Here is a 9,825-nt window from a genome sequence, read left to right as displayed (position 1 = left end):
ATCAATATGTAAAGGGCTGGCAGCAGTATAGAGGATGCCTAGTAGATTGGGCAGGATGGAAGTTGGAAGGGCAGGTGAGGGCTCCAGTGCAGATGGGGTGAGACTTCCACTCCAGCCAAGAAGGAGTGAGAGGGACCAGATTAATCTCCCACCGAACACAACCCCAAAATACATATTGGGCAAAATATATGATAAAATGTCTTCAAGACACCGGACATCATGCAATGAGGAATAGTGTTTCCTGAGAAACCAAACGTGCAAGGGAAGCACTACCGGGCACCCGGAGGACTGCGTTAAGAAAGCTCCCAGGTCTTGCTGCAGGGGACAGGGACACAGCCAGAGCACGTAGACCCACTGAGCTGAGAAGATGGAGCTCAGCGCCCAAGGAGACTAAGGTGGGTGGAAACAACGCAAATTATCTCCCAACAGGTGAATGTATGAACACGTTGGAGGGTATCCATAGGGTGGAATACTACCCAGCAATGAAAAGGAATGAATGGTTGAAACATGCATGTAGCTTGAATCTCACAATTATGCTGAGTGACAGAAGCCAGAAAGGGTTCTACTTCCTAGATAATTCCATCTGTTTCAAACTCTAGAAAATGCAAGCTCATCATGAGTGACAGCAAGCAGGTCAACTGTTTTCTGGGGAGGGAAGAGGGGAGAGTGAGAGAGCAAAACTGTCTCAAAAAACCACACAACTGATTGAACTTTTATTCTAGAATGCTGTATTCCACGTGAAGTATTTAGGAGATAGTGATGAACAAAAAGAAAATGAAAATATTAACTAACCCATTCTCCCACCATCCAGAAGTGATCGCTGTTGTCAAACAGCTTGGTTCTCATCCACCCAACTGTCCTGTCCTTTATGTGACAGTGTCATCCTGCACCGAGGCTGTGTGCACGTCTGGCTGTCACCCGAGATGAGACTGCATTTTCTAGAGTTTGAAATAGGTGGAATCTCTTAGTAGGCACCATTTTTGGGAGAGTGTTTTGTTCAGGATCTAACAGTGCTTGGCCTCACCTGGCGTGGGCAGATGTTGATGGAATCAATCCACACTGCTCCCAGCTCAGGACTCTGCACCTTCCTCAACGCACTTTAATTCCCAAGGGAGGAAAAAAATCATTATGTTGCCTCTCTTTTGCGGCTTGTACAAACTGAGCAGGAGAATGTCTTGGGGAATTTAGTGAGAAAGCCCTGTGCTACACAACTCAGTTAAAATCCTAAAAGCATCTTAGCTCAGTGGCAGAGAGGATAAGCCCGATCTCGGAGGGGAGATTAAAAGATCATTGTGTGTTTAAGTACAAGTGTTTAATGCAATTTAGAAGGATTTCCTGTAATTACTGGCATGATATCTCAGTGCCTGAAGGTTAGGAAAATCTGGCAGTGCCAAGCCTCTCATCTACCCGTGACAATGGCTGCCTAGTCGTTCTTTTTTCTTTTTCTTTTTTTAAGACACAGTGGCATCATCGTAGCTCACTGCAGCCTCAAACTCCTGGGCTCAAGCAAAACTGGGTGATCCTGCTCTTCCCAGAACTCCAGGAAGGAGAGTTCCTGGAGGTGTCTGCTCAGGGGATGGCACTGCCCATCCAAACAGAACCACTCACAGCCTCCTCTGCCAGCTGATTAGGTAAAGGCGCAGGTTCTAGGGATGGAAGCGGCCCCTCCCAGCAGCCCCGACTTCTGCCATCATCTGACCAGTTCTAAAGCGTGGTAAAGGGATGCACGTGGCAGTGCACGACCTCTGCCCACTGCTGCACGCGGACAGAAGGAACCTGAGGCTAGCCATTCCCATGGGGGCTAAGTAAGGTTAAGGAGAAGCCAGCCCCGTTCTCGAAATTGAGTCTCTGGTGCCCTCTGCTGGCCTTCCTAATCACAACAGCAGGAAGGATACTTGCCACACTGAGGACGTGATGGAGGATGACTCCTGGACAGGCCTGAAAGCAGAAAGGATTAAAGCTAATCAAGAATATATATATGGCCGGGCGCGGTGGCTCACGCCTGTAATCCTAGCTCTCTGGGAGGCCGAGGCGGGCGGATTGTTTGAGCTCAGGAGTTCGAAACCAGCCTGAGCAAGAGCGAGACCCCGTCTCTACTAAAATTAGAAAGAAATTAATTGGACAACTAAAAATATATAGAAAAAATTAGCCGGGCATGGTGGCGCATGCCTGTAGTCCCAGCTACTCGGGACTGAGGCAGGAGGATCGCTTGAGCCCAGGAGTTTGAGGTTGCTGTGAGCTAGGCTGACGCCACGGCACTCTAGCCCGGGCAACACAGTGAGACTCTGTCTCAAAAAAAAAAAAAAGAATATATATATATTTCTTTTTTGTGAGAAGGGAAAATTTGAAAGTGTTTATATTAGATTCAAGTGTCTTGTGGTCCTGAGGGACAAGCACGCCTTGGCTCCACCATTTGCTAAGTCCTACTCACATGGTGGCCCCCGTGACAGTAGGCAGGGCAGTGGCCCCTCCACAGTAAACTAGGAAAGTGGGAAGGTCACAGTGTGGATTCAGAGCCATACTCTTCCCCACACAGCTACACCACGGACTGTGAACGCCTGCTATGAGCCAAGTGCTGTAGTGTGGTTTCTAATTTTTCTAACAACCCTAACTACAGAGAAGAAACCTGAGGCATGGAGAAGTCACTTCACTCACAAAGCTAAACAGCGTAAAAGCTCAGACCCAAACCCTACTGAAAAGCCCATTTCTCCCCGAGATCCTATTGTCCTTACGGGAATGTAGGCAATGAAACCGCTTTGCTGTTTCTGATTCGAGAGCAAGGCCGAGACCGCAGGGCCACTTCCCTTCTCCACCAAGACCACCCCAGCTCCCACCCACAACGTACACACGCGGTATCCGTCAACTCTCTTAACTGTGCTGAGGCCCACGCTGGGCTGAGCACTGTGGGGTGCTGGGAGCTCAGCACTGAACAGGAAGACTGTACCCCAAGATGCGCAGCACCAGGTCCACCCAGTCCCCTTCCCCATCACAGCTCCCATTCTCTTGCCTTACAATAGACACAGGAGGCTGGAACTGCTAGGGCAAAGGCCAAAATACAGTAGGACTCTCCTCTGGGAAAGGCCTGACCAAAGCCAAGCCACAATTCCTGCCAACAGCCTCTCAGCTTCCCAGCTCTGGCAGCTTCAGAGAATTTGTGTGGAAAATACACCCTGGCTATAAGTCACCAGTGGCATTTAATTACTGACTCAAAGTCCCAGCTACTCGGGAGGCTGAGGCAGGAGGATTGCTGAGCCCAAGAGATTGAAGCTGCAGTGAGCAATGATCATGCCACTGCACTCCAGCCAATGAACACGTGGCTCCTCTTTCAATACTTCTCATCACAGAAACAAATCCCGCTTTGAAGCCAGCATGTCCTAAACCCTTCCTTGAAGTTGGCTGATATTCCTCTAACAATGTGGGTGGCATTTAGGTACAGACTTTGGCAGGTAATGGTGTAGGATTAGAATTTACCATCGTTAGTCTTTTGTTTTCATTGCATTTATTTTTATATATTTATTTCTACATTTAATTTTTACTTATGCCACGTGACAGCAGTATTTAATAACTTCTGGAAAGATATTAGGATTAAAGATAGTTCCACCAGATTGAGGGTTAAGTCACAGGGTTGGGAGTTACAGAGTTTGAATCTTGGGTCTGCCACAGCCTTGGAAAAATAACAAACTTTCTGAATCTCAGTTTTTCCTCTGTAAAACGGAGATGCTGACTTATAAGATACTCCCCTGCCCCACAAATAAGAGTATAAAAATTAACACATAGTTCAATGCATTCATATTATGAATGGAAGGTCCAAGTGCCAAAACTTAAAAATGGCAAAACACACAAACACAAACATTACAACAAAGATGGTTGTTTCATCTCCTGGTTTTATTAACTAGCCACAGGCCACTGAGGTGACAGAGGTAGTTTCATTCCCTTAATACTTTAGCTTTAAATGTATGACTGCCATTACCCATGTAAGTACCAACCACATACACTAACTTATTCCTTTTCATGGCATTCTGTGTTGTAGGTTTACTGAAGTATAACATACACAGAATCTATAATTCCACGTCAATTTACAGATCAGAAAATTCTTTATCCTTCCAAGCCACTTCCAATCACCGTCAATAGCTATAGTAAAACCAGGGTGTTTTTGCAAAAAATTTCCCCATAACATCCAAATAGCCACACCAGTGTCAATTCCCTACTTTAGTACTCGTTATTTAAGGTGTTCCCATTTGGGGGAAGTTGGGTGAAGGACACACAAGATGTCTTAATGTTACTTATTTTTTTTGAAACAGGGTCTCCCTATGTTGCCCAGGTTGGTCTTGAACTCCTGGCCTAAAGCGATCCTCCTGCTTCAGCCTCTAGAGTAGCTGGGACTACAGGTGCATGCCACTACACTCGGCTAATTTTTCAATTTTTTTAGAGATGGGGTCTCATTATATCGCCGCCGTGTCTGGGAAAAATTGTTACGTATAAAAATAAAAAACAGAATAGATCACAGAATAAAAACACTTCGGCTCAAATTTCTAAAAAATCTGAAAGGTTGTGGGAGAGTTTGGGAGTCACCTGACCAATGTCATGGGGACTGTGAGGCCCAGTGAAAAAACAAAGGGACTATGTAAAAGGCTCATTACTAGCTCTCGCAGTGATAAACATTACAAGGTCAAGTCACTGCTCTCCCCAACTCCTAAGTCAAGAAGGCTCTGAATTAACCAGCTAACAAGGAACAAAGAGAAAGGGAGAAAGGCTTCCCAGACTTGTAACAACCTAGTGAAATGACACTCTACACATAACTTATCTCAGTGCCTCTGCATGTGGGGCTCACTCACACCAATTGCACAATCCCGGGCAAACAGTCTGCCAGGGCTCGGAGCCCTGAACTCATTTCGGGACCTCCGACTGCACCAGCGAGTCGGCCTGGCTCAGGGCGAGCCTGTCCTTCTTCTCCTTCTGCAAGACCTGCTCCTCCCACAGGGCTTGGTCCACCTGATCATCAGTGAGCACCACGGGCTTGTACTTCTCATCGAAGAGCCGCTCATTGGTCTCGGAGTGCAGCTGGTGGGGCCAGACGACGCGCAAGTGTGCCGGCAGGTGGAGGAACTCTTCGTCGTTGATGTCGCAGTCGTGCATCCGGGCCCCCAGCACCCACCAGCGACCCACAAAGCCCACATCCAAGATCCGGCGCGGGAAGTCGGTCCAGCGGGGCTGCAGGTAGCGGCAGCGGGCTCGATAGAGGCTGGTCTGGGCGTCAAAGGGCGCCTCGTACACGAGCGAGCAGAGCCCCAGGTTCACGTGGCGGAGGCAGCCGCGGCCCCGCAGCCACAGCAGCCGCTGCACGTAGGCTTCCGAGTCGCGGTTGCGCGTGGCCGGCGCCAGCAGCAGGAGGGTCCCCGACGCGTCGAGCAACGCCTCCTCGAAGGCAGCCTCGCTCGGCGACAGCGCGCAGCAGGCCGCCGCGCCGCCCAGCAGCCCTACATACACCGCCGCGCGCCCCGGCCGGGCCCGAGCGTCGGCCGCCGCGTCCCTGCAGGCCTCGGCGTAGTCCCGGAGCAGCGCGCGGGCCCAGGCGCCTGAGGGGAGAGAAGCGCGGTGAGAGCCGCCCGACCCTAGCAGCCGCCCATCCCTCCACCTTCCGCTACTACTCACCCAACCGAGCCCACACGCCCGGTTTCGCTGCCGCCGCGTTGCCCGCCTCTACGCGGCTTCGGGACCAAAGTCTCTTCAGAGCGGCCGCCGCCATCGGCTTGGGGTCCGTTTTCCGAAAAGGAACTCTTGATACCCGAAGTAAAAGGCCCGGGAGCCTTTTGCGCACGCGCCAACTTTACCGGATGTGGCTTCCCATCGGAAGAGAGTAGAAAAAGGAACGGCGCCGGATGTTGCTGTCCAGTCCGAGCAGGGTCGCGTCTGGCTGGTGGGCGGGCCGCGCAGGCGTAGAGAGCCCTAGCCACGCCGGCTCAGGTGGACTCAGGTGAGGGGGGCGGAGTACACCTGTGGGGCCCGGGCGGCCAGTGCAAGCCCCCGTGGGCGCAATTAGCCGCCAGGTAGGGCTCGGGGCTGACGGACAGGCTCCGGAAGGGGCGCGGGCCCGCTCGGCCTCGATTCTCAGAGGGGGGATGCGGTGACGCCCCTGAGCGACCATGGCAGCGGCCGACGAGCTGACCTTCCACGGTGAGTGCGGCCCAGACGTGGCCGGAGCTCCTACTCCCGCCCCTCGCCAGAACCTCCCATGCAGCTTCCAACTCCTCCAACCAGAACCCCAGTGGGCTGTGAACCCTGACGCCCTGGGAGAGACACCCATCCCTAACTCTAACCCCGCTCCCGTCCTGAACTCAGACCTCGAACCCGAGCCTCTAGTCCCCAGACCTTGACCCCATCCCAGGACCAACTAAATTGCAGTCCCATGTTAGGGAAAGGGAACAGACCTCCTCTCCATTCCCCCGAACTGAGGATGTCTGCCTGGGGAGAGCACTGAAATCGTCACAGAAGCCCACCAGATGAGCAGTGGGCCAAGCCAAATTGTTTCCACCCCGACAATATGCCAGCGTCCCGTATTCCCTCTCCATAGAATTTGAAGAAGCCACTAATCTTCTGGCTGAGACCCCAGATGCAGCCACCACAAGCAGAAGTGGTCAGCTGACCCCACAAGGGCACGTGGCTGTGGCTGTGGGCTCAGATGGCAGGTATGGAGCCGAGGATGAGGTGGAGGAGGACAGTGACAAGGCAGCGGTGAGTCACTTAAGTCCCCGTGCCCCGCCTCTTGTCCAGCCCCGGGCTGATCCGGGCTGTCAGGGCAGGCACTGAAAGCCCGTGCTGTGCAGCTCCTACAGGAGCAGCAGAAGCCACAGCCTGGATTCTGGACCTTTGGCTACTATCAGAGCTTCTTTGACGTGGACACCTTACAGGTCAGGCCTCAGAAGTGGGCAGATGGGGCTTGGAGTCTCGCATGGGGTTCAGCCACCATTCACCTGGGCATGGCTACGTGGGATAAAAAAGATCCCACCCAGGCGGTTAGAAGGGACCATAACTAAGGGTTATGGTGTGTCCAGGGCTGTGGGAAAATAGGGGACACACACCATCTGGTGGCTCAGGGAAAGGCCTCCTGGAGGAGATGAGGAATTCGCTGAGATCTAAAGGGGAAGGAAGGCTTCCCTGGGCAGAGTAGGGGAAGCAGAAGTATGTTCCAGGCACAGGAACAGCATATGCAGAAGACCAAAGGTGAGGAGGAGGCATGTGAAGTGTCCCAGAAGCTGCCTGGCGCTGGATCTGGCTGGAGAGTGTGAGGTGGGCGACAGGCAGGCAGAAGCCAGATCACAAAGGGCCTTGCGAGCTATGTTAAGGAGCTGGGGTTTGGGTTTTATCCTGAGGGTGATGGGGAGTCAAGGAAGGGTTTGGAGCAGGAGAGGCAGGAGTGGAATGAGCAGACGTGCACACAGAACGTGGATGGGAGGCCCCATCCTGTACCCCAGCCTTGTCCCCCAGGTCTTGGACAGGATCAGAGGCTCACTGCTGCCCCGGCCTGGTCACAACTTTGTCCGGCACCATCTGCGGAATCGGCCAGATCTGTACGGTGAGTGAGGTTGTGCATTCAGTTCAGTTTATTATTCACTTTACAAATGTGGGTTGAGTGCCAGGCCCCAGTGTTCAGTAGAGAACAAATCAGTCAGTGGCAGAGACCAGGTGACTTACCTTCTGTTCAGGAAGATGGAGACAGACTGCAGAGGTGGCGGGGCCAGAGAGCAGCAGAGTGGTTCAGAGGGTGCGCGGCCTTGCTGTTCTGTGCAGGAGCTTCAGGGCAGGCCTCCCTGAGGAGGGCGAGGGAACGAGCCTTGTTGGCATGGGGAGAGGCGGGGGAGACCTAGGGGAAGACGGTTCCAGGAAGTACATGAGCTCTGTGGCGGGAACTCTCCTGAACTGAAGGGTGGGTGTGTCACTGGAGCCGAGTGAGCTGCTGCTGGGAGCTCGCAGAGATGAGGGGGCAGATTGCATGGGCCGCCCACGCTGTGGTGAGAAGGGATCTTAATTATATGTTCTCAGGGCTCCTCTGGCCACCGTGGGGTTCGAGGGCAGAAGCCAGGAGATGGGGTGGAGGTGACCATGGTAGGGGCAGGCTGTGGGTGGCTGGATTCATGGAGGGACCGGATTTGCTGTCAGAGTAGATGCGGACTAGGAGGAGAGGAGCCGAGGATGGCTCATGGGATTTCTGCCAGGATTGCTAGAGGGATGGAGTTGCTACTTCTGAGAGAGCTAGTGTGGCCGGTGGAGTTGGAGACGCCCCTGTGAGAACTTGAACTTGAACCTACTGTTCAGGGCAGAGGCCCCAGGGTTGGAGGACGGCACGCCAGGAGTGAGCACACACACAGGGGAGGAGGGTGAGGAGTGGAGGGGGAGGCCATGGGTGGAGGGGTTGCCCTCAGTGAGGCGAGACGAAGGCCAAGAGCATGCGACCCTGAATCCACGTTCTGAGGGTTTCCACGAGGGGGATGATGAATGGAGAGCTGGCACTGGATTTGGCCACCAGGTCACCAGTGACCTGGCGAGTTGGGTGTGTGGCTTGGGAAGAGGCTGTGGTCCCAGCACAGGTGAGATGGGACATGTCCAACTGTCCTGGGAGTGCTGGGCCTGGGAGCCTCAGCGGCCCCTCCTCTTCCCAGGCCCCTTCTGGATCTGCGCCACGCTGGCCTTCGTCCTGGCTGTCACCGGCAACCTGACACTGGTGCTGGCCCAGAGGAGGGACCCCTCCATCCACTATAGCCCCCAGTTCCACAAGGGTAAGCAGGCCCAGCACCCGGCAGGGCTGGGGGAGCCAAGGGTTCCCAGGGAAAGGGCGTGACTGCCTGCCTTGCCCCCAGTGACCGTGGCTGGGATCACCATCTACTGCTATGCGTGGCTGGTGCCACTGGCGCTGTGGGGCTTCCTGTGGTGGCGCAAGGGCGTCCGGGAGCGCATGGGACCCTACACCTTCCTGGAGACCGTGAGCGTCTACGGCTACTCCCTCTTCGTCTTCATTCCCATGGTGGTGAGTGTGGCCCAGCAAGGAGTGGGTGGTGGGTGCTGTGGGGGTCACCCAGCGTGGTCACCAGCTGCTCATGTCCTCCCCAGGTCCTGTGGCTCATTCCTGTGCCATGGCTGCAGTGGCTTTTTGGGGTGCTGGCCCTGGCCCTGTCAGCCGCTGGGCTGGTGTTCACCCTCTGGCCCGTCGTCCGCGAGGACACCAGGCTGGTGGCTGCGGCGCTGCTGTCTGCCGTCGTGCTGCTCCACGCTCTCCTGGCCCTGGGCTGTAAGGTGCGTGTCTAGGGTGTCCCAGGCGGGGCTGCCGGCTGTGGTGGGGGGTGGGGGTGTGGGCTGGCCCTGCTGCTGACCCCGGAGGGCTCGTCCAGTTGTATTTCTTCCAGTCACTGCCTCCGGAGCACCTGGGGCCTATGTCCCAAGTTTCACCTCTGCCCCCAAACGTACCACTGCCACCCACTCTGCCACAGTCCTTGGCCACCTCCTAAGAAGGCGCTGGTCCTGCAGGTAAGGAGCCGCTTCCAGCTGTGCGAGGGCGCTGCCCGCCCGGCCCTCCAAGGTGACACGTCCTGGGGCTGCTACTGGGAGTTTCTCTTTTCCAGGCAAAACCTCAGGGGACATGTCTGTCAGCCAGCCACACCCGAACGATGACTGAAGGCTCCCTTGACACTTCGAGATCACTCTGCTACTTTCCAGACTTTTCTTACAAAGCAAACACGTTTATTTTCTATGCAAAGGTGATTCAGAGAATTTATATAAAGGCGGGGGAGGGGCAGCTGAGCAGGGTGCTTCCGCCAGAGCAGGGCCAGGGGC

The 9,825-nt window shown here is 54.4% G+C and overlaps 2 protein-coding genes across 3 annotated transcripts; one reads left to right on the top strand and one right to left on the bottom strand.

The window, feature by feature from the left end:
* Window positions 1-4,454: 4,454 nt before the first annotated feature.
* On the bottom strand, window positions 4,455-5,834 carry LOC105807840 (chromosome unknown open reading frame, human C19orf52). The gene is made up of 2 exons (XM_012641334.1): window positions 5,653-5,834; window positions 4,455-5,576 (listed from the first exon to the last, which is right to left on the bottom strand). Exons 1-2 carry the CDS (start codon window positions 5,744-5,746, stop codon window positions 4,888-4,890), a joined length of 783 nt encoding a protein of 260 aa, XP_012496788.1. The 5' UTR covers window positions 5,747-5,834; the 3' UTR covers window positions 4,455-4,887.
* A 56-nt stretch (window positions 5,835-5,890) lies between these two features.
* On the top strand, window positions 5,891-9,748 carry YIPF2 (Yip1 domain family, member 2). Of its 2 annotated transcripts, XM_012641329.1 has the most exons (9): window positions 5,891-6,174; window positions 6,572-6,732; window positions 6,825-6,908; window positions 7,486-7,573; window positions 8,658-8,774; window positions 8,856-9,022; window positions 9,106-9,288; window positions 9,384-9,519; window positions 9,615-9,748. In XM_012641329.1, the coding sequence occupies exons 1-8, from the start codon at window positions 6,144-6,146 to the stop codon at window positions 9,498-9,500; spliced, it is 948 nt and encodes a 315-aa protein (XP_012496783.1). In that variant the 5' UTR covers window positions 5,891-6,143; the 3' UTR covers window positions 9,501-9,519; window positions 9,615-9,748. The 2 variants fall into 2 exon arrangements, with proteins under 2 accessions (XP_012496783.1, XP_012496784.1); XM_012641330.1 differs by lacking the exon at window positions 6,825-6,908.
* Window positions 9,749-9,825: the final 77 nt, after the last annotated feature.

The sequence above is a fragment of the Propithecus coquereli genome, unplaced genomic scaffold, assembly GCF_000956105.1.
Source record: "Propithecus coquereli isolate 6110/MARCELLA unplaced genomic scaffold, Pcoq_1.0 Scaffold164, whole genome shotgun sequence".
NCBI classification, from domain to species: Eukaryota; Metazoa; Chordata; class Mammalia; order Primates; family Indriidae; genus Propithecus; species Propithecus coquereli.
The sequence above is the reverse complement of the archived record's forward strand: the minus strand, read 5'-3'. Positions and strand labels throughout refer to the sequence as shown.